The sequence below is a fragment of the Papaver somniferum genome, chromosome 4 (genome assembly GCF_003573695.1).
Source record: "Papaver somniferum cultivar HN1 chromosome 4, ASM357369v1, whole genome shotgun sequence".
NCBI classification, from domain to species: domain Eukaryota; kingdom Viridiplantae; phylum Streptophyta; class Magnoliopsida; order Ranunculales; family Papaveraceae; genus Papaver; species Papaver somniferum.
The window spans coordinates 79,766,469-79,791,268 of record NC_039361.1 but is presented as its reverse complement, the minus strand read 5'-3'; the positions used below and the strand labels follow the sequence as shown (position 1 = coordinate 79,791,268).

The following is a 24,800-nucleotide window of genomic DNA, read 5'->3' as shown; positions in this document are numbered from 1 at the left end:
TTTCCCTAATCACAGTAGGACGAGCCCAACCCAAGTACCATGTAATGTATCTCTCACTAGCTTCATGATCTTCTGTCACCTCGTCCAAAAGACTCGTATCGACTATGCTGCCACGTCTTCCGTTCCAATGTTCTAGACCTGGCGCTGGAAGGTAAGCGATGATGATAGTTTTTTTGGGACGTGCTGCAGTCCACCCTTTCCAATTTAAAGGATGGCTCATCATCGAAATGGAGTTCTTCTTGGACGTAACCCAATTGTCGCATAACCCGATGTGGATCGTACATTAAATATCCATGGGTCAACAACAAGGGACCATAGTACAATGCAACATCATCTCTCATTTGGATTAAACCTTGATTTCTAGCATCTCGATACGGATCAAATGCCACCTCATCCGCAGTCAATTGTCGATGGAGATTCGAATTTTAATAAGCTGTTGCGGCATTTCCTTATCCTGACCACCCTTAAAACTGTATCTTTGCCCTCTTGGTTTATCAATCGCAACATTCTCATCCACTTTGATGTAGGAGTTGGCTTTGACCAAAGAAGGGAAGTGCTCATATATCCAAACCTATGCAAATACAAAGTTTAGTAAGAATCTTATCTTACTAGAATTTTGCAAATATAAATGATTTAGACAATAAAATTACCTGGAAGAGACATATATTTCCGTTGACTTACGAAGTGAGTGCCCTTGAAGCCTTTTTCAACTCATTGTTAAAGAAGGCGACCACCACAGTACCCCAAGAATACTCATGCATCTTATCTAAGGGATCCAATAGTTGCATGTAACTGGCGTCGACCAAGCTTCCGGAACTGTCGGGGAAGATACATTTGCCAAGGAAGTATAGCAAATAAGCTGACGCGGTAGCATTGATTCGCACCGGGTTCACCCTTCCTTCCTTATCAAATATTTTCTTGGTGTCACATAATGTGTCCCTCAACTGCTTCAGATTTAACTTCTTGCTTAGACGACCATCCTTCTTCACAAGCATAGACTCCGTCTCAGTCTTATCCCAACCGAACAATGTGTTGCTCAATTTGTAAATATTCTCCCAAGAAATCTTATTATCGAAGCCCTCACTGACTGCTTTTCCCTCAATTTGTGAATCGGGAGTTATCGCCAATGCACCGAATGTGAATAACATTGTATTAGTCTCCCCGTGGAACCTCTCACAGAATGCAAATACGGTAACTCTATCATGCTCAATATTCGAACTCTCCACCGCAGGCCACAACCCGGAGATCTTGACAATCACTTTCACCTCCTCACATTCATCCTCAAGATCCCAATTCTTAGTCACTGAACATGAAGCTTGGCGCCTCATGATAAGGCTGGCATGTTTGTGATCCTAGATACTAAAAAAACAAAATGAAAAGAAATACAAACATTTGGTGCAAATTTAAGATAGATACACACTTAAATAAAAAACAAAGACGAATTGATATTACTTACGAAAGTATTATGGATCGTACATGCCCATGAGTCTTTATATCCAAAAAGAACATTTACACCATCTGCTGGAGTGCCCTTTGGAGGCTCACCTGGTTTCAGTCTAACCATCAAGTGAGGGAAAGGCATGTGGGAATCAGCTGGTTTAGTGATAACCCTCTTCTTTCTGGTTTCAGTTGAAGTTGAAGCTTCGGTTTGTTAAACAATGGCTAGATTTTGTTCTCTATCTCCTTCTCCTCCTCCTCCTCCTCCTCCTCCTCCTCCTCCTTCTTATTCTTCTTCCACTGCCTCTTCAACAATTTCTTCTTTGATATCCTTATCTATATCTCCATTACCATCATCATCATCATTACCTCTCCAACATTAGGCATATCTTGATCACCATCATCATCATCATTGTTACCTCCTCCAACAGCCGGATTTCTTTCATCAACATCATCATCATCACCTCTTCTACCATATGAAATTGATTAGTCTTCATCTGGAGTCTCGTCTGAATCACTGGATTCCGATGGTGGTTTAGAATCATTCCGTACACGGATCTTGAGTGTTCCCTGCATAACGTATACCCCTCGATGTGTTGAAGTCAAGAGTTTTTCACCAACACGAGGAGGTCTTGAAGGAGGACTAAGAGCTTTCAGAGCTTTCTTCTTTGCCTTTTGCAACCTGAACAAAAACGATTAAGAAAAAAAAAAGTCGGCAGGGTCGAAAAATACAACCTTGCCGGCTACACAAAAGTCGCAAGGGTCGACTAAATAATGCATGTCGGCTAAACAGCAGCCGACAGGGTATTGTTCACATAACCTGCCGTCTTATAACAAATATGAAGACAGTAGATACAAGGATTTTTCACCAAACCAGTCGGCAAGATCCATTACCCATACATTGCCGGCTAACAAAAAACTGGCATGGTTTTATCCAAATACCATTCCGAATTTTACAATTCAACGCATCAGGAGACACAAAAAACTTGAAATACAGCTGGCAAGGTAAAAATTTATAACCAAACCGGTTCAAAAAAAAAAACTGACGCCGGCAGCGTCCTAGGTTGAATACCTTGCCAACTCTGCAAGTAGCAGTTACAGATACTAAACAACCGACAAGATCTTCAACCTAAGAGCTTGCCGACTAAAACTAGCTATGAAAAGTCGGCAGGGTCGTGAAATAAATACCTTGCCGGCGACAATAACTGAAAATCAAAGAATCGATTTTTCTGACCTAATTTGACATGCAAACATGAAATTGAAGTACTGGAGTGAGTTTAAGTAGGCCCTTACTTTCTTAATCGCACCATTTCTCGTGTTTCAGAGCCTGCAAATTCTCCTTCTTCGACGGCTTTTTTCTTCTCTTTTTGTTGAACTAATTTTGCAAATCCAAGGTTGTATTCATTGGGTTTTCTATTAGCGTCTTTCATACGAGTTCCCTTCCGCCGTGGTGGTTCCATTTTTGAAGATTAATCGCAATTTTTGAATCGACGATCCGCTCGATTTAATAGTCGATTTTTGATGGTGGTGGTGGGGGAGGTCGGTAAGGTAGAGGTGGAGGAGAAGAAGAAGAAGAAGAAGAAGAGAAGAAGATGAAATGGTATAAAAGAAAACTGATTTAGGGTAATTAGAATTGTATAGGGTAAGGATAGTATTGTAACTACACCCATATTTGGCTTCCCCTTAATAAGGGCACTATGTCCATATAAATCTGGGTATACCCCAATTAATCTGAGTATACCTCAATCAAGCCAGGTTAAAAAAGGTTGTAAGGAAATAATACACTAATTATACTACAGGTTAAAAAAGGTTGTAAGGAAATAATACACTAATTATACTACTTCCTCCGTTCCACTTTAGATGATGTTTTTGGAGTTTTCACGCAGATTAAGAAATGGAGAGAGATATGAAGGTTTTCCATCTATACCCTTGAGAAAAGTCTTCAAACATTAATTGCTATTAGTGCATCTAAAAAAAATTTATGATTCCAAGACAAAATGTAAGGGTATAATTGGTAGTTTTGTAGAAAAATATGAAAACTTTCAAATATTGTGGAACAAAAATATGACCCTAAAACATCAACTAAAATGGAACGGATGGAATATTATTACGGAATTGAATTACATATAAAACAAATTAGTAGTATCTTATATGTAATAATAGGATGCCCTCCCGGTACACCCCAATTAATAACGTTGGAGTTGAAGGCGGAGTGAATTAGGGGAGGGAGTTTGAGGGGTACTTCGCATGGTCCAGGTAATCCGTTCCCTCTTTCTACACCCTCTAAAGTCTAAAGTCCCAAATCCCAAACAGTCAAATGACTACCCCTTCCCCGGTCATTTCTTCTGGAATCACATGCTCGTCGGATCTCTGATTTGATCTGGATGGGAATGCATGATGCTGATTTCAGTCGAATGGATCTCTTGGTCTTTTGCGTTGCCGGGATTTGGTCAGCTCACATAGCTCAAGGAGTTCTTCAAGTAACTTTGTGAGTTCCCTAACTTCTTTTAAGGTTTCTCTATCTAAACGTCTCCATCAATCTTTGATTAGATAATGAGCAATAATTAATTTAGAGATTATATGTTGTGATGAATTGTCTTGGTTTATTGCTGTATTTCGGTGAGTTCGATAATTAGGGCATGAACTAGAGATGGGAAAGACTACTAGAAAATGTAGAAAACGTAGGCAGAATACTAATGGATTTACTGCGTATTCACTTCAGTGGTGAAAGATTTAAGGCATTCACATTCATGAGTAAATTTTTGATGGGGGCGTTTTATGATGGGGCATGGGGGACAAATCATGTCTTGACATGTGTTTTTTCAATTGATTATTTTAACAAATTCTGCTACCAAAAATATAAAGGATAAAATATCACCAATTAAGATAACCAATATTTTCACCAAATATACGCTTCTTTTATATATGTAGGAATTACCAATAGGTACCATTATAGTGTTCTTAGTTAGTGGCAGGTCCACCCATTAAAGCCCAGTAATCAGAGGTCCATAATTAAAAGAAAACATGAAAATGGACCAAATTTTTTAAGCCCAGGTCCTGCACACGTGCGAGATCAGGTATACGTAATATGAAAATACCACAAATAACCTTTCCTATTTAATATGTTAAAAGAAGGAGAAATATTATTCACATTTCATATTCATTTTCTTCTTCTCTTTCCTCTCACCATTGCTACAGATGAAAATGAAGATTTGTCTTTATTCTTTCTCGTCTCTACCGAATCAGATGATGAAGATTTTTCTATTGTAATGTTTCTTTTAAGGTTTTGGCGATCTAATCATTGTTGTGCTTGATTATGTTTTCGATCTCCATGGTTGATTTGTCGACTATATATTAGATCTAGATGAATAATCACATTTTTTGTTCATTTCGTTGCTAGATTCGATTATGCCACTTCCATTTTAGATGTTTTAGACGTGTTTCAGTTCTTTTTTTGTATATGAAGCAACAATACGTATATTCCGTACTGATAGAAACTTAGTTTATTTTTGAGAAGAAGAAGAAGATGCATCGTTATGATTTACGACGAGAAGATTGTTTGTGTTTCCAGATATGTATATTAACAATGATTTTCGGTTTCCATTCTATTTTTTCATAGATTCGTTACTAGTTTTTCACATGCAGCTGAAGTTTAGATTATGAATCAGCAGTACATATATGATGTACTGAAAAATTATGCTTTAATTTTTTTTATTTTTGTAGTTTTTGATATTTTTCTTCTTCAATCTAGAAGTATATATATGGAATATTGAAGAAAAAAAAAGTGTTTCGATTCTGGCTTTTAGAGATTCATTACTTGGTTTTCACATGCAACTGATTTTAGTTTCATTTTGATTGTTTTTGATATGCTTTTAAGTTGTTTTTGTGTATTAATCATCGGTACGTATATGATATACTGGTGGATTTTGATGGAACAAGTTCAGATCTAAATAAACAATCATGTTTTGTGTTTATTTCATTAGTAGATCTGATACTTTTATGGTTTGTTTTTCAGTTTTCTTTTGTGTATTACCTATCAGTACATATATGGCGTACTGTTTTCTTTTTGTTGTTACTATGAATCTATAGGTTTTCTCTTATTTTTTTGGGTTTGTTATAGTTTGTTTTTGTGTATAAATTGACAGTACATATATGGTGTACTGATATAAAATTCTTTTGATTCTGTTTGTTCAGTGTTTTGCCACTTTTTTTTGGTTTGATCCATTAGTACATATGGGTAATACTGAAATATGTGTATGAATTGACAGTACATATATGGTGTAATGAGTTTGTTATGATTATTGAGCATTAAATTACTCAAATTGGTGATTAATTAAGAGTTGATTCTTCATTTTGTCAAAGCTTCAGAGTTGAGGTAATCTTCTCATTCAAATATTTTGGAAATTGATAACGGCAGATGTGATGATGATGATGGTTTACAAGACTGTGCTCTCAAAATTAATGCACCAAATCTAGTGTCATTTACCTATCATGGTTGGGTGGCAAAGGAATATTTTCTTTCCAGTTTTCAAACACTAGAGTCTGCAAGCGTTTGGATTTGTGTACCAAGGGGGCGAAAGATAGGTGCAGCTGTAAGTAAGTTTTTTCAAGCGCTTGCACATGTAAAAAATTTAACAATATGTGCTGCAACCCTACAAGTACTCTTCTTTCTTTTGCTCTCTTTAAATTTTTATGTAATATATTCTCAAGCAGATTCCTAAAAACTAATATACTTGCTAATGTTGCTTTAGTTGTGATGAATAGACAATATTCGTTGCGCACGAGTTCGTAAACATTGTACCTATATTTCATAATTTGGAGAAGTTGTTACTAGAACTGGAAGTAACTATTGATAAATCAGTATTTCCACTGCTCAAAGCAGCACCTAATTTGACTCATCTTGAATTTAACGAGGTAAGTACACAAAACTTGTGATGTTTATTACCCATCTTAGAAAAACAAGTCCTGGGTGTTGTTAAGCATATTTATTCCATTAAAAAATTTACTCTTTTAATGTTTATCTGTTTCTTCTTTTTTTCTAATCCCAACCCAGAACATTCACGACAAAGTAGAAGATGAAGATTGGGATGGTCTTATGTTGACAACAAGATGTTTGTTTGAACACCTTCAGTCTGCTTGTTTCATGTTTTTTAATGGAAATGCGAGGGAGATGAGGTGGTTGAAACTAATTCTGAGGAATGCAAAAGTTTTGCATACAGTTACTGTTGGAAGTTACGTCAATCCTATAATGCGAAAAACAAACAAGTACTTATGTCAGAGTTCCCAAGTCTTCCTAAAGCCTCCAGCAGATGTATGGTTGAATTCCACTAAGCTTGCTTGATGTTGTTTTTAAGCTGGTTAGTTTTCTATATCCTGGTATTTATTTTCAAATAGGATCTCTTCGGTGCAGATGAATTTGTGTACAATCTACCTAATGGGGATGATATTGAAAAAAAATATCATCTCCCAAAACTAGGAAACTTATCAAGAATTTCTCGAACTAGTTCATCTACTTTTATGTCCTTGAGAACAGTCGATGGGTCTGTTATTTAGATTAATTCGTATGATCCTACAATATATGTGTTGTAATACGTTTTCTAATTTATTTATAATTGACTCTAACATATATGTACTTTATCTGGAAGCGGTGCAGCAGATATGTACTCGAATTGTAAGCAGCGGATATATACTCGAATTTGTAAGCAGTGCAACAGATATGTACTCAGATTTGTAAGCAGTGCGTTCATATATGTACTCAAATTTGTTAGCAGATATGTGCTCGAATTTGTGAGCAGTGTGACAGATATGTACTCAAATTTGTAAGCAGGGTAGACACACACGTTTGGTGGCAGGGGGTATTATGGTCATTTCTATGTTTTAATTAATTTTGGACCTCTAGATAAAAAAAAAATCTGGTTGGACCTTACTATAAATAACTATTTGGGCTTTGGACCAATCAACAAATTTTCCTTTATATATTTGGAAACAAAATTTGATGGAATCAATTTATAACAAAGACACGTGTCAAGACATGATTTGTTTCCATGCCCCCATCAGAAAACGCCCCCATCAAATATTTTTCCCACATTCAGGGGCTAAAATTTGTGATATGTAATGTAGTGGCGGAAATAATTGGATTTCGTTTAAAGGTCTATGAAATAGGTCTGCCTTCTTGAAGAATGGACCTGTTTACTACAACAACAAAAAATCACTGATCATGTGTAACATTATCGTTTTTTCCGATTGAAGCCAATACCTATTGCCTATGTTGATTTGTTATTCTGTTTGGTTACAAGTCTAGAATGGGATGGAGGAATTTAATTGTACGGATTCCCTTGTCTTGTTTTTGGTTCCACTATGCGGTTTGGCCAAAATGGGAGACGATTTGAACATCTTTCAATTTTAACTTGCGCACAAAGGCTAGTGTGTTTAATATGGTCACTTAACTTGCTGGTGATGATGCTTCAGTATGCTCAGTTTAGCATGTAAATTTGGTGCTTCATTAAGACTCTGACTAAGTCATGTTTTAGTTGTGGAAGTTTCTATATACATTTGTCTTCTTGTTAATATTGTTTCACTGAACAGTGACGAAGCATTGGTCTAGAAGCAGTAGCTGCGGTGGTGCAAGCTCTTTAGAGTGCTGCATGGCAACTACATTTGAATCAGCTACGGGGCTTGATGCTTTAAACCACATCAGTTATCCTGCTCATGCATGTAAGATGTTAATATAGAGGCGAAATACATGAATGCTAAAAGCTTATTCCTTATTTGACATTGCTACGTAGAAACGTTAAATGGATAAGTAAAGGTTAACTTCAGAAAGAAAAAAAGTTTGCATGTCGTAAAATGTTGTGCCTGTTTCATCTTCTGGTCATCAAATTGTCAACCAATATGTCCTGATAGTGTGCTTGTGATTAGTCATGTTAAGTCCTGATAGTGTGTTTGTGATTAGTCATTGATAGGTGTTGAAAACACCTTAATATTTATCTATTGTTTATGCTTTCTTTGCTACTTTTCGGGTGAATTATGTATCTTATGTCTGATTTTGAGTTTTTTAGGTACTTTGGAGTCGTTCGGATCGAAAGAAGACGAAATCATCCATTTTGAGCACAAAGGGTTAAAGCGTCATTTCACGAGGCAGTATTATTGGAAGCTTAGCCAATGATAGGGGATACCCAGCTGGAAAAGTAAATGGATTACCACTTTGGTGGCCTATATCCAACAGTGGATGCTTGTAGAAATTATCATCATTACCTAGCCCTAAACTTTAGAGAGAAATAATTCATCATATCATTGCCTTCTTTTTTCCTACATCACCTGAAATTAGAGGAGAAAAGATGGCTGCTGCTGGTGGAGGAAATCAGTGAGAAGGAAGAGATTCAGAGTCTTGATGATTTGATAGATGGAATTGAAGTTCTGGTGAGTTTGATGGTCTGATTTGTATGGGTTTAGACTGAATTTTGAGCCGAGATTAAGAAGGCGAAGTTAGGGTTTTCTGTGAGCCAAAAGAAGAAGTGGTGTTGATGTTCATGGGTGTTGTTCTTTTGAATTTAGGATGGAGGAGAATTTGTTAGGGTTCAGAAACTGTGAGATGATGAAGCTGTAGTTGTGGCCATCGATTGAAGCAAGAATTAAGAGATGGGATTCAAAATTACAGTGTGATGAAACTGAAGTGCAAGGTATGTGAACAATGGGTTTGTGGTGATTATTTTCTACGTCGAAATCAGAGAGATGGGTTCATGAGAAATGAAGGGATTTGACGGATTATTGGGTGATTGAAGTGATGCTGGCTTGTTATGATATGAATTTGCAGAATGGAGGCTTTGTTGCAGTCGACTTCAGAAATGGAGGAGAAGCTCTAATGGACTGTGCTTGAGGTGCTCAGAGAATGGACTTGATATGTTGCAGGTTATGCTGTAAATGGAGTTGCAGAGTGATTCAGGTGATGCTGAAATTGAAATGGAGTTGTGCTACTAGTTTGTGGGCTTGAAGCTTTACATGGATTATTTGAGCTGAAACTCAGATGAAGCTGGAATGTAGCTGTGACAGTGCAGGTGCAGTTGAGTATGGCAAGTGCAAGCTGGTAGGGATGATGTTGCATCTGCAGATAGAGAAGGCAGTGGTGGTTTGGTGGTGCAGCTACGAGCCATGGTTGCAGGCTAGACCTAGAAGCTCAGGATGAGAAGAGATGAAGAAGAAATTAGGGATTGGCTGTTAATCCGAGAAATGAATTGAGCTGAGCTATGAGCAGCTGAAGTTGAGGATTATAGTGAATTAATGATGGTGTTCACGTTGGTGTTGTCATGGCAATACAGTAATGACATAGTTGCAGTCATGGTTGTCAAGGGTTAAGAGAAGACTGAAGAGTATCATGGTTGTTGGTTCTGGTGGAGTATGATGAGATGGGGGTTGCATCTACAGATGGTACTGATGTATTTGAGCATAAATTTTGGTTAGTTATTGAAGTGCAGTGAATGTATAAATTCAGATGTTGTTTCTACAGAGAATGCGCAAGGATGGTTTTGTAAATTGCACTGTGGTATTTGAAGAATGGAGAGGGTGAGATGCTGGAGGAATTGAACTGGTGTTGCAGTTGAGCTGAACTAGCAGCTGAGATGAAGCAAGGAAAGGCCTGCTGGTGCATATAGGAATTACAGGTGCAGTTGGATTAAGGTGGAAGTATGTTGGTGGTTTGCTGTTGCAGACAACAGATGGAGTTTATACTGCAGGAAATGGGAATTGCACAATAAGCTTGCAGCTGAACTAAGGCAATAAGAAGTAAAGAATCTGGTGAAGTACAACATTGGCGATAAATGAGATTGCAGATGTGTGTATGTGTGCTGGAATGCATAACGGCGGAGATGGGTTGAAGTGCAACTGCAGTACTGAATGTTTGATGCAGTTTGTGGTGATGCAGCTGAGTTAGGTGGTGATGCAATGGGTATTTGATCTGTGTTTGTGGCTGTTGCAATTGAAATGAAGTAAAGGGAATGAAGGAGTTGGTTTGTGAGTTAGCTGCTGATAGCTAGGGACATGTAATGTGCTAACAGGGTGTTGGCTGAGTTGATGAAAGAGGGTTGCAGGCATGTTACATTGCAGCTGATAGATGCATGTGTAGGAAACTGCAGGGATGAATTATTGAAAGGCCTGAATGCAGCCTGGAGATTTTTCTATAAAGCAGAGGAAACTCTGCTGGATTTTGCACTACAGGGAGTTAACTCGGTGATCCGATTCGACTCACCTAACCCGTTTCGATCCAGAGAGGGACTTGGACCTGTTTCGATTGGGCTTCACTCATGGGTTGTGCCAGAGACTGATTTTTGGGCGTGACCTAAATACAACAAATCGGTGGAGAAAGAAAGAGGATATAAAAGGAACCTCTCTCAATTCTTAGGAGGGATATATATCTCTTATCTTCTTTTTCACCTTTTGCCTAGGGTTTATGGAAATTCCTCTCGTTATTCTTGTTATGAACTCCATGAATATGAGCTAGATTTTATTATTGGTTATGGATTAAATTGATTTCACAAAGCATGCTTCTTTTATTAATAAATTAGTTTTGCCTCACAATTATCGATCTTGATTCATTATATATATCGCCATGTATGACTTGAATATTTGTTTAGTTGAGTGGCCAATTAATTGAACTTTATTCACATCTAAAGCTAGTTTAGGGTGTTTCATACATAAAAGTGATGCATCTTGGATACAAGTAGCACAAATATGGTTATTTCTTGTAGTGATATATCCTAGTAACTATATGTGAATCTTGACCTTTGTTAAATCGGATTAGTGCTTTTACACGTTCGATTGCATTGATTAGTCTAATTTCATAAACCTTAGTGCATCTAGGGAATTAAACTTGATTAGTTCTTTTACACGTTAGGTTGTTCTCTTAGATAGAATTCATATTCGCATTTTTTAATGTGTTTGTTGATGACAAGAGGGAATTAGCGGGATATTCTTGCGATCAAGATATTCTAGGGCTTTTGATAATGAGAGATTAAATATCAATTCTAGTTATTAAGACAAAAACATGTTAGTGAATGAAAACGAAGTCCTTAACCAATACTTTATCATAATTGATTTGTGTGCTTTACTTTGCTTTGCTTTGTTTGATTTTATTTTATTTTAGATATATAAAAATCAGAAAACCCCCTTGTTTTACATAGGAAACCGAAACAACTTGACAACCTCAGTCCTCTCTGTGGGAACGAACTCTTTCTTATCACATACTATATTTATATCTAGTTGAGTGAGAAAGTGTAATATATTTGCACGGCTGACAACCGGTCAAATTTTGGCGCCGCTGCCGGGGAGGCAGCGGTTGTCATTTGTTTTTGGTTTCTTATTTTCTTGTATTTAGTTTTGTTTTATTTTCTGGTTTTTAACCTTGTTTTGAAAATCGTGTTTCAGGTACTTATTTCTCATGGATGGAGCATATTGGAACAATGGATAAGGTTTCCAACAATCTCAACAACATGACAACTTCCAACAATTCCAAGGGTATAATCAAAACCAATTCATTGGCTATGACCAATATTCCATGGATCCTTATGGTTTTCCTCAACAACCTTATGGCGGGTATGTGTGTGAACAACCACAAGGATTGGAGGATTCTTATGCTCGTGAACAACAAGTCTCTAACTTGTTAGACAACTTTTCCAACTTTTTACGACAAGAGTTTCAAAAAGATAAAGAGGCTACAAACGAGCAACTCCAAGAACTTCGTGAAGGTATGGATATCTTACGAAGAAGCATTGATGAATACAAGGAAGAAAGGTATGAAGAAGAATTTTGTTTTCAAAGCAATAATTATTTTAATGTGCGTGTGATGAATATTTGATTGATGCTAATGTTGAAAAGGCCAACCTTTGGGGACTTTCGTTGATAATTGTGTAGCTAACTCAACTCTTGATCTTAATAATGATCATTCGCCTATTCAAAAGGATGAGTTTGAGGTTAGCAACACTAAATTCAGCGACAACCAATCTTATGTTAGCTATGAAATTGACGATGATTATGAAGATATGTCGTTTGAAGCAACTCATGGTGACATTACCCAAAGGTATACAATGGAATTCTGGGATCAAGATGAAGATGAAAAGGACTATGATGACACTTGTGTAGATTACTCAAGCATTGATCTTAATAATGATCAAGAGCCTATTCAAAGGGTGGAGCTTTAGGATGCTGCATTTTTGAGTGTTCTAAAAAAGTTTCTTATAATAAAATTTGGATCCGCAAAAGAGTATGTACCTTACAACAAAGAAGAGTGTGTTGACAATGAAACCGATATGACCAATATTGTGGAAGATCCAATTGAGCTTGCAAAGGATTGTAATGAAGATGTTGATGCCGAGATTTTGGTTAAGGCAGAAACGGACGAAGAATGGTTGCAAGGTTTGGTAGAGGACCATGATATACAAGAGGTGAATAGTTCGCTTGAATTTTTAAAGGATGAAGAGGATTCCGTGCTACAAGAGATTGTGCAAGGTTTGTCTAACCCTTTGCCTATTGTTTCTTCTCCTTTACCTCTTATTGGTTTGAATGTATGTGCTTCGAGAATATTGTTGAATGACGTTATTTCTCGATTTCCGCCATTAGAAACATCTGATTCTCATACTATGGATGTTTACAAAAAGGAAACCATAGAAGTTCCTGATTTTTATGTTCTTTATACACTTCCAAGTGTAGAAAATAATAAGTATGGGGGAAACTTCTATTGGTTAATAGCTTCGTTTATGTTTAATGAAACTGATATTTGTGTGAAGCTAGTGTTTGCAAAACAGGTTACGTGGAAGGATCCCCAACTTTTCATATTGTTGGTATATGGGGAATGAATCTTGCAAGGTTATAGTCGGGCCGACGACTTTAAACCAAGCGCTAAATGGGAGGCAACCCATACGATGAGTATTTTTTTTGTCTTATTTTTATATTCTTGTTTTGTTTTTAGCTTTTTCTTGTCTTGTATTTACTTTTTCTGATTTCTTGTCGCATATCATTATATGATTTCCCACCTTGACTTTCTTTGGACGATTCAATTTACATTGAGGACAATGTAAAGTTTAAGTGTGGGGGAGTGGTTAAGCTTGCATTGTAAATTTTTCATGATTTTTCAACTTTTTTGTAAATTAGTGCATGAATAACTCCAACTTGTAGTTAGTTTAGATTCACATAGTATACATGTCGCTAAGATTACATCGAAATTCTCATAAGAGTGACTGAACTTAGAGATGACAGAGAACGTGATCGGGTTTCTTACTTGTATGAGAGTTAAAGTTGGATTTAACCATGCCAGTGGCAAATGAGGTGCAACTGAATTCGGTATTAGATTTGTGATCCCCTATAGTGGAGACTACCCATGTTACATCATGAGAGGCACCGACCTTCACTTCTTTGTACCTGTCTAAATATGTGCTTTTAGAGTGTGTGTCACCGTACGTTAATTTCGGGTAGAATGGTGAGCTACCCAACCTCCCACCAATAGAAGCACTATTTTTATCTCTTGAGTGTTATTTTATCAATCATGAATGGTGACATCGAATTGCTAACTTACATACCACTTGTATTCTTGTTCGCAGTTAGCACCATCCACTTTATCTCTCTACACCAACAGGTCCATAGAAACACCATCATCATCAACAAGAGGAGCGTCACAAATTCGAAGGAAAGTTGAAGACGTTCAAGGTTTACAAGCAACAATCCATAAATGAGCAGATTTCAGATTCAAGTATAGCAACAAGACAAGGAGCAGAATTTTTACAAGTTGAAGACTATTGTACAAGAGCGAATATTATCGAGATGAGAATTCAAGAAGTTTATGATATCGAGACATATAAGTTATAAAGAATCAAGCGGTAAAGTACTTACACCATGACCTTTGTACTTACATTTTTTATTTTATCATATTTGTATATTATTTTCTTTTGTTCCAAAAAAAAAAAAAAAAAAAACTTGGGACATGGTCATTGTTATGCTAAGTCCCTTGTCAAAAAAAAAAAGAAAAAAAAAAGAAAAAAAAGAGACAAGAAAAATCCTTTGTATCATATTTTGGGTTTGTATAGTTCGTTTTTAGTTTTGTATTCTTTAAATAAAGCTAATGGAAAGAAGGAATATCCACAATGAAGTTTCAAGCAACAAGGAATTAGAGGAAAGAGTCACATTGTCAAGATTCTACGAAGTTCAAGAGTTATCATCGACAGTTGAAGACCGAAGTTCAAGATTTCATCATCAAGAGTTGAAGACCGAAGACGTTTCTATGGATGCTGTGAGAGTGGTGCTAACTGCACGCCGAACGGATAACGAGGTAAGTAAGCATATTCCCACCTTCGTTAAGTGGTTGATTTCCTTTCTTAGAGATCGTCAGAGAAAAGGGTTTTCAAAATGAATAAAAGATGTGGGTTTTCAAAACAAATCGGAGGGTTTGGCCTTCCTACCATTCAACGTGTCGCAAGATTCTCTCTTCATTCCTACCTCGACACATGTTTGACCCATAAAAAGTTGTTTATTATTGAGAGCAATATCATAAAATCCTTTCTTGTGAGGCAGAGTCGAGACTTTCGATCACTCCGAACCCGAATTTCTTTCGATAAGGGATGGTTATTTCTCTCTCAACTTTTAAGGATGAGATTGTGTTCATTTATGTGTCTAACTTCTTATGACTAGTGTGCAGAATCTCTATGTCTTCTTAGCGCGTTGGATGCTATTATTACGGAGAACTAGTAAGTTGGAAATATAGGTTTTGTGGGTATATCTCTTGTAAACCTTCACGAGACTATAAATCGTCCACTAGGGACACCTAGGGGTTTAAAGGCTTGTTATACGTGCTAAGTGTGACTGTAGCCTCGACGACACGGAGTTGTATGTATCTTTTATAATTTTTTTGTTTGATTTTCTCGAGGACTAGCAAAGTCTAAGTGTGGGGGAATTTGATAGGTGTTGAAAACACCTTAATATTTATCTATTGTTTATGCTTTCTTTGCTACTTTTTGGGTGAATTATGTATCTTATGTCTGATTTTGAATTTTTTAGGTACTTTGGAGTCGTTCGGATCGAAAGAAGAAGAAATCATCCATTTTGAGCACAAAGGGTTAAAGCGTCATTTCACGAGGCAGCATTATTGGAAGCTTAGCCAATGATATGGGATACCCAGCTGGAAAAGTAAATGGATTACCACTTTGGTGGCCTATATCCAACAGTGGATGCTTGTAGAAATTATCATCATTACCTAGCCCTAAACTTTAGAGAGAAATAATTCCCCATATCATTGCCTTCTTTTTTCCTACATCACCTGAAATTAGAGGAGAAAAGATGGCTGCTGCTGGTGGAGGAAATCAGTGAGAAGGAAGAGATTCAGAGTCTTGATGATTTGATAGATGGAATTGAAGTTCTGGTGAGTTTGATCGTCTGATTTGTATGGGTTTAGACTGAATTTTGAGCCGAGATTAAGAAGGCGAAGTTAGGGTTTTCTGTGAGCCAAAAGAAGAAGTGGTGTTGATGTTCATGGGTGTTGTGCTTTTTAATTTAGGATGGAGGAGAATTTGTTAGGGTTCAAAAACTGTGAGATGATGAAGCTGTAGTTGTGGCCATCGATTGAAGCAAGAATTAAGAGATGGGATTCAAAATTACAGTGTGATGAAACTGAAGTGCAAGTTATGTGAACAATGGGTTTGTGGTGAGTATTTGCTACGTCGAAATCAGAGAGATGGGTTCATGAGAAATGAAGGGATTTGACGGATTATTGGGTGATTGAAGTGATGCTGGCTTGTTATGATATGAATTTGCAGAATGGAGGCTTTGTTGCAGTCGACTTCAGAAATGGAGGAGAAGCTCTAATGGACTGTGCTTCAGGTGCTCAGAGAATGGACTTGATATGTTGCAGGTTATGCTGTAAATGGAGTTGCAGAGTGATTCAGGTGATGTTGAAATTGAAATGGAGCTGTGCTACTAGTTTGTGGGATTGAAGCTTTACATGGATTATTTAAGCTGAAACTCAAATGAGGCTGGAATGTAGCTGTGACAGTGCAGGTGCAGCTGAGTATATCAAGTGCAAGCTGGTAGGGATGATGTTGCATCTGCAGATAGAGAAGGCAGTGATGGTTTGGTGGTGCAGCTACGAGCCATGGTTGCAGGCTAGACCTAGAAGATCAGGATGAGAAGAGATGAAGAAGAAATTAGGGATTTGTTGTTAATCCGAGAAATGAATTGAGCTGAGCTATGAGCAGCTGAATTTGAGGATTATAGTGAATTAATGATGGTGTTCACGTTGGTGCTGTCATGGCAATACAGTAATGACAGAGTTGCAGTCATGGTTGCCAAGGGTTAAGAGAAGACTGGAGAGTATCATGGTTGTTGGTTCTGGTGGAGTATGATGAGATGGGGGTTGCAGCTACAGATGGTACTGATGTAGTTGAGCATAAATTTTGGTTAGTTATTGAAGTACAGTGAATGTATAAACTCAGATGTTGTTGCTACGGAGAATGCCCAAGGATGGTTCTGTAAATGGCACTGTGGTATTTGAAGAATGACAAGGGTGAGATGCTGGAGGAATTGAACTGGTGTTGCAGTTGAGATGAACTAGCAGCTGAGATGAAGCAAGGAAAGGCCTGCTGGTGCATATAGGAATTACAGGTGCAGTTGGCTTAAGGTGGAAGTATGTTGGTGGTTTGCTGTTGCAGACAACAGATGGAGTTTATGCTGCAGGAAATGGGAATTGCACAATAAGCTTGCAGCTGAACTAAGGCAATAAGAAGTAAAGAATCTGGTGAAGTACAGCATTGGCGATAAATGAGATTGCAGATGTGTGTGTGTGTGTGTGTTGGAATGCATAACGGCAGAGATGGGTTGAAGTGCAACTGCAGTACTGAAAGTTTGATGCAGTTTGTGGTGATACAGCTGAGTTAGGTGGTGATGCAATGGGTATTTGCTCTGTGTTTGTGGCTGTTTCAATTGAAATGAAGTAAAGGGAATGAAGGAGTTGGTTTGTGAGTTAGCTGGTGATAGCTAGGGACATGTAATGTGCTAACAGGGTGTTGGCTGAGTTGATGAAAGAGGGTTGCAGGCATGTTACATTGCAGCTGATAGATGCATGTGTAGGAAACTGCAGGGATGAATTATTGAAAGGCCTGAATGCAGCCTGGAGATTTTTCTATAAAGCAGAGGAAACTCTGTTGGATTTTGCACTACAACGAGTTAACTCGGTGATCTGATTCGACTCACCTGACCCGTTTCGATCCAGAGAGGGACTTGGACCTGTTTCGATTGGGTTTCACTCATGGGCTGTGCCAGAGAATGATTTTTGGGCGTGACCTAAATACAACAAATCGGTGGAGAAAGAAAGAGGATATAAAAGGAACCTCTCTCAATTCTTAGGAGGGATATATATCTATTATCTTCTTCTTCACCTTTTTCCTAGGGTTTATGGAAACTCCTCTCTTTATTCTTGTTATGAACTCCATGAATATGAGCTAGATTTTATTATTGGTTATGGATTAAATTGATTTCACAAAGCATGCTTCTTTTATTAATAAATTAGTTTTGCCTCACAATTATCGATCTTGATTCACTATATATATCGCCATGTATGACTTGAATATTTGTTTAGTTGAGTGGCCAATTAATTGAACTTTATTCACATCTAAAGCTAGTTTAGGGTGTTTCATACGTAAAAGTGATGCATCTTGGATACAAGTAGCACAAATATGATTATTGCTTGTAGTGATATATCCTAGTAACTATATGTGAATCTTGACCTTTGTTAAATCGGATTAGTGCTTTTACACGTTCGATTGCATTGATTAGCCTAATTTCATAAACCTTAGTGCATTTAGGGAATTAAACTTGATTAGTGTTTTTACACGTTAGGTTGTTCTCTTAGATAGAATTCATATTCGCATCTTTTAATGTGTTTGTTGATGACAAGAGGGAATTAGCGGGATATTCTTGCGATCAAGGTATTCTAGGGCTTTTGATAATGAGAGATTAAATATCAATTCTAGTTATTAAGACAAAAACATGTTAGTGAATGAAAACGAAGTCCTTAACCAATACTTTCTCATAATTGATTTGTGTGCTTTACTTTGCTTTGTTTGCTTTTATTTTATTTTAGATATATAAAAATCAGAAAACCCCCTTGTTTTACATAGGAAACCGGAACAACTTGACAATCTCAGTCCTCTCTGTGGGAACGAACTCTTTCTTATCACATACTATATTTATATCTAGTTGAGTGAGAAAGTGAAGTTATATTTGCACGGTTGACAACCGGTCAGTCATGCTAATGTTGTTCCTGTTACTTGCAGGTCCTAGGAAAATCTTCTAAAACGATCCCAGGTGAGCCTTTTAGCTATACAGAAATGATAAAAAAGAAACCATGCTCACAGGTGAAGTCTTTCAGTAGTTGTACTTTTTAATGCCATTATGTATTCCTGTTACTGCTGAATGTTTGTGTACTTTGTTATTGCTCGATCTCGCTGCAAAAAATGCGATCTGTTATAATTATCACTTGAGGACCTTGGAATGTGAAGGATGTTAATCAATATTGCCGGCATACGTATCAGATGTACAACAGAAACGAGAATCTTGTCTTTTTGACCAAACAAAATGTTTTATAAGCAGCAGTATACAAAAAAAAAATGTTAGTGATTCAACAACACGGAAAAAATAAGGCATAGGGGTAAAAATCACCACTATTCACACTCTATGTACAACGCTAGATATGAAATGCATCTATATATGTATATCTTGGCGTGTATACCTGTAGACTGAATTTCTATCTATTATCTGTTGTATTACATCTTGTTTTACAAAATTCATGATTCCATAATATCCCAATGCAACAAACTCATTCAGTGATACTGATGGGCACTCTGGTTTACAGTATGAAATACACTTTCCCTGAGCATGCATGTGCGCTTCTTTTTGCTGGTAGGTGCTCTTTTCAAGATGAGGTGTTTCTTACATTTAAATCAGTGTTTAGAACTGTGGCGCACTAGTTTTGTAGACCTAACTTGAAGAGTGTAAGGAACAAGTATGTTTAAAACATATTCCCTGCAGTTTAAATATGTTTTCAATTTGCTTGATAGTTGAAGAGATTCTTATTTTAGTTTTGTTCATGCTAATGTCAGACTACTTTAAAGACAGTTAGCAAGCTGGGTCGCCCTAATACACCCCTTGGTTATGGCATATGCTTCTTGAACTTGACCTTTGATGGGTTCACACATGCTACTCAGGATTCAATAACAGCAAGGTACGCTGGTTTTGTAGTGAAGGATCGCTTTCTTGTTGTTATATCTGGGAAACTTCTCTCTACCTATTATAGAGGACAACAACTGATTTTAGCAGCTTAGCAGTTTCTTTCTAGCTTCATTGAGGATACGACTATCAAAACTGATGCGGGGCGGAAAGTTATAATTAGAAAGAATAAAAAGCTTGAATTTCGGATTTACCCAACTCTTTGATTTAAATTTGGATTGATAAAAAGAGTATAAACAATCAGTCAAAATATTTTCTTCTCTGGAGATTCTCCTCCTGTAACTTGAAATTTCTACCCAATTATTGCCTTATTGGAAATCTACGAGATCATGTGAGGAATCTATTTGAATCCCTAGAACTAGATGTTCTAATAGAGGGGTAGTTATACGATCCCCTGATTATACCAATACTTGTTATGTAATCGATATTTTGAAATTGTTTAGGAAATAGGGCGCAAGTGTAATTTTTCATAAAGATGTGTAATGATCCACAATGCATCAAAACCCATTTAATTATATTAAGATATTTTTGCACACATCCAAGTACACACAGCTTGCATCCTTTATCCCAGTTGCCCAAAAACTGAGAGCTTGGGATATTTGTTGGGAATGAATCTTTGAGGTACCATATGTAACATGGTATATATGTTGAAGCGGATTTGAATCTGTTCAATTCTGCAAGCTAGGCAGCATGGGATATCTTTCTCTGTTGCTTGTGTGGTGCGGTTGGTCAGAGCTTCATTTTCCTCACCATCAGTTGGTTCTCTAGCCACCTCAACCATCACCACCACTTGCAAGTTTGTGAGCATTGTTTTTTCTTCACTGTTGAGTTGTAAACCGCTGTGAATGAAGCAATGGGTGAGTGTCATAATGGTCTTTTCGACTCTTGTAAAAATTGTTTGAGACTAATAATGGATTCACTGTTGTTAATACTTTTGACTGAAAAATTGTAATGAATACTTCCTAGTTCTTGAAACATCAACTCAAACTTGCATGTCCTAAATTCAGCATAACGTGCAATGTTTTTTTCTTCCTTTTTCCAGTTGCTGGTATGTGAAAGTGATATTTACATTATCGGTTTCCTCATTTCCTCGTATAGTTTGGTAGAAGTAAGAATCAGCTGCAGACTTGTTTGCCTATAATTGTTGCAGAACTGTCTTCCAACAATGTTCCTTAAGATTACTACAGTTAGAATTTTCAGAACATATCCAGTAAACGTATTTGCTTAAAGCTAGGTATTAGTAATACTGTATTACTGTACGTTTTATGTTTCCCCACTTTTATCTGGAATCTGAACACGGCCAGGTATTAGTAATTCCGTATTACTGTACATTTTATGTTTCCCCACTTTTTTCTGGAATCCGAACACGTCCTTCATCCATTTACCGTATGAAACCTACTAGGTTCAATTTACCCCATGGTACATGTCACATTTGTGTTAAGCTGTTGATTAACCTGGAATCATTGGATATAAATTCGGTGTTAGTTAAATATCAAAAGGTTATTTAAGAATCCAACAATGTCTCACAAAAACAATTATATTTTATGTGATTCAGGACCATTTATCCATCCACCCATCCATGTTCTCCTGGCTCCCCGATCACTAAAATCACTGGAATAAAATCTTCTCAAATCCAACAATCTCATGTTAAGTACATATTAAAACATTTTCTCTCTCAATAATATAAGGGAAAAAGGTTGTCTTTCCACTTCCTTGATGAGTTGCAGTTTCCAGAAGTTAGGGATCAGTCTCATGTTTACAGAACATACTGAAAACCCTTCATCATGTGCTCAGCACATACAAGTATGGGGAATTTTTATACACAACACTTTCTCTTGCAACCCCACTTTTGTGTCTCAACTCTTAACAGTCCATGTTGATAATTTGAATTATTTTATTTCCAGGTTTCACAAGAATCTTATAGTTTTTGTTTCAATCTTGTTAAAGGGGCGGCGGATTCCATTAGAGGGGCGGTAGTGAATAGGACAAAAAGGATCACTACACGGTAATTCAAAGTGCCTCTTATAAAAAAAACTAAAAATGACTAATTAACCCTTACATAGTTTAGTGTTGATAATCTAGTTTAGTTTTGATAATCAAATTTCACTTATATTAACTCTAAAACGGATCAAAATCAGATTTTTAGAGTTAAAAAAAAAAGTTTAGAGGAGAAGAAAAGAAAAACTTTTGTGATATTTGTGAAACCCTAGATTTTGATTCACTCAACCAAAATGAGTGATTCCAGTGACAAATTTGAGATGGGTAAATCTCTAGATTAGTTCTCATTAGCTTTTTGTCTCTCAAAATTATCTAAAATACGTAAAAAATCGAAACTTTTAAAATTTCAGAAGAACTTACGGTTGGAATTTAGCTCGTTACCAACCGTAACTGCGAGTTACGGTTCCAAAAGTATCGAATACCAACCGTAACTGGTTCAACTTGGGGAAAACCCAATCGTAATACCAGTTATGGTTGGTAGAGTGACAACATATAGCAACCGTAACAAATTACGGTTGGTAACTAATGAATCGGGATTAACCGTAACTAACCTACGGTTGGTAAGGTTATTTGAGTTACAAGTCGTAACTCAAATACGGTTGATAACAGTGATGCAATTATAAACCGTAAAAAGAAAATGAAACATCCAGGACAAATTACGGTTCGTAACTTAAGTAACGAAACCAACCGTAAGCAATTTACGGTTGCAAAAAAAAATCGTAACCGAACATTTTATCTCAAAATCAAGAACTTACGATTGGTATTTGAGTTAAATGAACCGTAACATCAACCAAATCTATAGTTACGGTTCCAACTGGAGTTATTACCAACCGTAACTCACATGCAACACAGAAATTTCAATTTCAATTTTGATCCAAAACCCTAATTTTTGATACAAAACTAACTTAAATCACACACAATAAACTAAACCCTAACTGGGTTTTTCGAAATATAGATTTCAATCAACAATTTTAATGGAGGAGGAGAAGAGAAGAGATCTGATTCCATTAGGTTAATTAGTCCATTTAAAATGAAAGGATAATCTACTCAATTTACACCCCTATAGGACATCTCCTAACCAACTAGAGGGACATTGTTATCACACTTGCCGCTCTTTTAATGGAACATGCCGCCACTCTAATAGGATTGTTTTGTTTGCAACGCTTAGTTTGTTATTCAGATAACTGACAAGACTACATTTGGTCATTTTTGCATGCCTAACCAATGCACCAGATTTTTGTTTGACAAAATTAGGAATCAATTGGCTCTCAATTTGGTACCAAACACCAGATTTGGTCCTAGTCCATTTCAAATTTGAGTCACGGGGAGGGTGCAGTAGTTCAAAGTCATGTTAAGCTAAAACCATCTTTTTTCCTCGACCGGACGACTCATCAGTTTATCCAATTACAGCTTCATTTTTATTATTTGTTCATTTTGTGCAGATTTAGTGATCAGTACAGCTTGTCATCTACTTCTTCTTCCATATATGCTTTCAGATGTTAGTTTTCCATAGCAGGTATGTTGAACATGGGATCATGTGGCCACTACCCATTGGTTTCCTTTGTTTAAACCGGTGTTTTTGTTTATAATATTATCATTCTTATATTTCGTTCTTAATCTAAACCAAATTTCAGCCTTAATCCCATTTTAAAACCGAGCAGATTTACCGGGACTTAACCCTCCAATAATTGGAAGTAAGTAAAGAAGTCTGTTGCAATAGATCATGGTACAGTTTACCGCATCGCATTCCTTAGGAACGAATAGCATCATAAATTATTCGTTACGAATGAATTGAGATTCCGGATATGATATCTAAAACAACCCTGTTATAGGGGCAGCATGTTCCATTAGAGGGCGGCAAGTGTGATAGTAATGTCCCTCTTGTTGGTTAGGGGTATCTTATAGGGGGTGTAAATTGACTAGATTACCCTCTCCAATTTTTAACCTAATGGAATCAGAAAAATCAAGAAACTTTTATGATTTTTTCATCATCTCTTCTCTTCTCCTCCTCCATTAAAATTGAAATTTCATCGTCCTCGATTAATCAGCGATTTGAAAAATTGATAATCGTTGATTGAAAACTATATTTCGAAAAGACCCAGTTAGGGTTTAGTTTATTGTGTTTGATTTAAGTTAGTTTTGTATCAAAAATTAGGGTTTTAGATCAAAACTAAAATTGAAATTTCTGTGTTGCATGTGAGTTACGGTTGGTAATAACTCCAATTGGAACCGTAACTATAGATTTGGTTGATGTTACGGTTCATTTAACTCAAATACCAACCGTAAGTTCTTGATTTTGAGATAAAATGTTCAGTTACGAATTTTTTTTGCAACCGTAAATTATTTACGGTTGGTCTCGTTACTTAAGTTACGAACCGTAAGTTGTCCTGGATGTTTCATTTTCTTTTTACGATTTGTAATTGCATCACTGTTATCAATCATATTTAAGTTACGACTTGTAACTCAAATAACCTTACCAACTGTAGGTTAGTTACGGTTGATCTCGATTCATTAGTTACCAACCGTAATTTGTTACGGTTGCTATATGTTGTCATTCTACCAACCGTAACTGGTACTACGATTGGGTTTTCCCCAAATTGAACCAGTTACGATTGGTATTCGATACTTTTGGAACCGTAACTGAGAGTTAAGGTTGGTAACGAGCTAAATTCCAACAGTAAGTTCTTCTGAAATTTTAAAAGTTTCGATTTTTTTACGTACTTTAGATAATTTTGAGCGACAAAAAGCTAATGGGAACTAATTTAGAGATTCACCCATCTCAAATTTATCACTGGAATCACTCATTTTGGTTGAGTGAATTAAAATCTAGGGTTTCACAAATATCACAAAAGTTTTTTTTTCTTCTCCTCCAAATTTTTTTTTTAACTCTAAAAATCTGATTTTGATTTGTTTTAGAACTAATATAAGTGAAATTTGATTATCAACACTAAACTATGTAAGGATTAATTAATCATTTTCAGTTTTTTTTATAAGGGGCATTTCGAATTACCATGTAATAACCCTTTTTGCTTTATTCACTGTCGCCCCTCCAATAAAATCCGCCACCCCTTTAATAGGATTGATCCAAAAACATTCAATAGCTCCGAAAA

The 24,800-nt window shown here is 36.6% G+C and overlaps 1 protein-coding gene across 1 annotated transcript; it reads left to right on the top strand.

Moving 5' to 3' along the window:
• The first annotated feature begins 3,672 nt into the window (after window positions 1–3,672).
• On the top strand, window positions 3,673–20,225 carry LOC113275990 (UDP-galactose/UDP-glucose transporter 1-like). The gene is made up of 5 exons (XM_026525585.1): window positions 3,673–3,926; window positions 7,789–7,890; window positions 8,031–8,147; window positions 18,741–18,771; window positions 19,291–20,225. Exons 1-5 carry the CDS (start codon window positions 3,822–3,824, stop codon window positions 19,431–19,433), a joined length of 498 nt encoding a protein of 165 aa, XP_026381370.1. The 5' UTR covers window positions 3,673–3,821; the 3' UTR covers window positions 19,434–20,225.
• The last annotated feature ends 4,575 nt before the right edge of the window (window positions 20,226–24,800 follow it).

Excerpts from the sequence above, each read along its gene's own strand:
- LOC113275990 (XM_026525585.1), top strand. The coding sequence starts at position 3,822 with ATGGGAATGCATGATGCTGATTTCAGTCGAATGGATCTCTTGGTCTTT. Across the intron at positions 8,148-18,740 it reads ACATCAGTTATCCTGCTCAT|GTCCTAGGAAAATCTTCTAA; the intron begins GCATGTAAGATG and ends TGTTACTTGCAG. Across the intron at positions 18,772-19,290 it reads ATCTTCTAAAACGATCCCAG|TGATACTGATGGGCACTCTG; the intron begins GTGAGCCTTTTA and ends AAACTCATTCAG.